General features: G+C 37.0%; 2 protein-coding genes across 2 annotated transcripts in view; one reads left to right on the top strand and one right to left on the bottom strand.

Annotated features, from left to right (window-relative positions):
- The window catches only part of plekhd1 (pleckstrin homology domain containing, family D (with coiled-coil domains) member 1), a 14,691-nt gene extending 12,367 nt beyond the window's left edge, over nt 1-2,324 (top strand). Inside the window, exon 13 of the mRNA XM_035674592.1 lies at nt 246-2,324. Within this exon, the coding sequence (XP_035530485.1) occupies nt 246-403 (158 nt within the window). The 3' untranslated portion in view covers nt 404-2,324. The remainder of the gene's footprint in view (nt 1-245) is intronic.
- The window catches only part of ccdc177 (coiled-coil domain containing 177), a 7,029-nt gene continuing 6,447 nt past the window's right edge, over nt 1,863-2,444 (bottom strand). Inside the window, exon 3 of the mRNA XM_035674591.1 lies at nt 1,863-1,997. The gene's annotated coding sequence lies outside the window, so the exon portion shown is untranslated. The remainder of the gene's footprint in view (nt 1,998-2,444) is intronic.

The following is a 2,444-nucleotide window of genomic DNA, read 5'->3' as shown; positions in this document are numbered from 1 at the left end:
AAATTGCTTTGTCTGACCAACAGTCTAAAACCAAAGATATTTTGTTAACAATGATAGAAAAATTGTGGAAAAAAAACGAGTCACATTTTAGGAGCTGGAACCGGAGTCTTTGTCTTTTTGTCTTAATTTTCTGTAAAATCAAACAAGTGATTAATCAGTAGTATGTTAATTTCTTCCTTTATTTAACGAGGAACCCGTTAGAGTCATAAGTACTTCATTGTGTTCTTCTCTCTGCCTCGTTACAGTGAAACACTCCAAGTCTTTTGCTGTAAGCAACGCAGACGACGACAGCATGGAGGAGCTGCGGGAGACGGCGCGGCGACTGACCTCTGACAGCAACTTCAGAGAGAGCGTGTACAAGATCATCACTCGCAAGGACGCCACAAATAAAACAGAGGACTGAGAGAACGAGGTACATGAGGAGAAATGGTCCTTAGATTTACCTCAGTCCACACAGTGAGTGCTATAGAGATCCTGATCCCAAACCCACCTTTAAAATACTGTAGATGATTGTACACAGAAATCTGTTTGACGGTTGCAATATTAAGAGCAATCGAAATGTAATTCTGCGAACACTGGCTAAACCCTTTAGAAACTGGTTCTCAGACCCCCTCATGGGCTTCCTTCAACCAAACAGTTCCAGGAACCACAAGAACAAAACTCAGGAAGTCCCGTTTGAGCATCCCTGTTTAGAGTTTCCATCTGAAAAAACCTGAAGATTAGGCAAATTAGAACGATTTAAAAACTACAGCAGCAATTGAAATGTAATTTTCATACTCCTTTCTTTCTTTGTATTCACTGTTACATGAATCCGATATTCTAGTTGGATGTAAAGAATAAATGAAAAGGAGACATGCAGAGGTGAAAAATGAGACTGAAACCTCTGCTGGGTGTTTCACTCGTATTTAACAATTCAATGAAACAATTAGCAAATAATATTCTATATTTTTTTTGTTCACACACTAGCACTTTCCTACCGCCACTCCCTCTCTCTTCTTTCTTTCTCAAACTAGTGGGGAAACAGAAACTTAACCTGCATTTAGGGTAGTAGGGTATTATTTTAAATGAGGTTTTCCTGGAAAAGTTCCTGTCGTGGGAAAAAGTCCTGTTATTTCCTGGAACTTTTGATAAGACACCATCAGATTTTATTTAGCTAAAGAACGATTATGATATGTCCTAATTAAACTAAGGAGTATTTGACCATTTGGGACTCTGGACTCCACCTGATAAAAGGCCGTAATGGTACTTGACATTAATAACGTGTTGTGGATCAAAATGTGTGAACAACTTTCAGTCGGCAGTGTGTGACTGTAGCCTTGTACCTTGAGTTTCTAGTGTTGTAATTTCTCTAAAAAGAAGTACTACTATACTAGATTTACAGTATACAGAAAATATTTAGCAGATAGCACAGACAATGCAAATCCATCTTGTAAAAGGTTTGTTTTTATTATTCTGGTTTTGATTGTATGCACAGATTGTGTCCTTTACTTTAACAGAGGTTTAAAGAAAACAATGAACTCACAGACGTGTATGATATCGGCCATTTCATTATTGCTACATCTGAAACTGTCTTTGACGAAGCAACTCAATGTAATTCACTGACGCAAGCATTTTATGATAATGTACAAATGATAACTTGTAACAGAAAGGATACAGAAAAGAAGCCCACATGTCAGGGGAAGGTAAGAGGGAACAAACGATGGACTGAACAACATGCCTTGATGCTAATAAAGCTGTGTTTGAACCTTGTACACGTCACTTCATTTATGTAGGTAAAAGGCTGTCGGTTCACATCTGGCTCAGCTGTCTGTTTCCTGTTCTCGGCAGCACAATAGATGGCACTGTTACTAGCTTAAAATGAATACAAACTCTTGATATGGATGCGTTTTCCATCGGAGGAGAGACTCGTGTTTTACACTGTGATAAAGTTCAGCGTGGGAAGAAAAGTTCTGGCACGAGGGTCGTAGGTTACACCCGCTCTTGTTCATCACAAGGACCTGCAGCAAATAAAATAAGAGTGTGATAATGTCAGTATAGACAGTACGATCCCCATTAGGCATTTATAAACAGTTCTAGGATATTTTAAGTATTCATTAATCTATTTATCAACAGCTATAACAGCTTATTTGTTCATATGAGGAGTTATAATTGTTAATACATTACACACTAAAAAGTCATATTTGCGTGCTATAAACCATTTAATACGGTTTTATAAAGGACTATGCTAAAGGGGGCTTAAAGTAACGTTAACATAGAAAGAGAAAAATTCCAGATTAAAAAATACATTCATTGAATTGAAACTATGAATTCAACTTTGCTATTTTAATCCAAGAGGTCAGTATAAAATATCTTTTTCAAGATCTGTTTTCGTTTCATAATCAAAGTACTGTTATACTGAACAACTTAAATTTGGTTGTTTGTGGCAGTTTACTTTCATTACTTCT

This window comes from Morone saxatilis, unplaced genomic scaffold (genome assembly GCF_004916995.1).
Source record: "Morone saxatilis isolate NCDOM2014 unplaced genomic scaffold, NCSU_SB_2.0 Contig3, whole genome shotgun sequence".
Classification (NCBI taxonomy): Eukaryota; Metazoa; Chordata; class Actinopteri; family Moronidae; genus Morone; species Morone saxatilis.
Note: the sequence above shows the minus strand (reverse complement) of the source record. Positions and strands in the feature narration are given on the sequence as shown.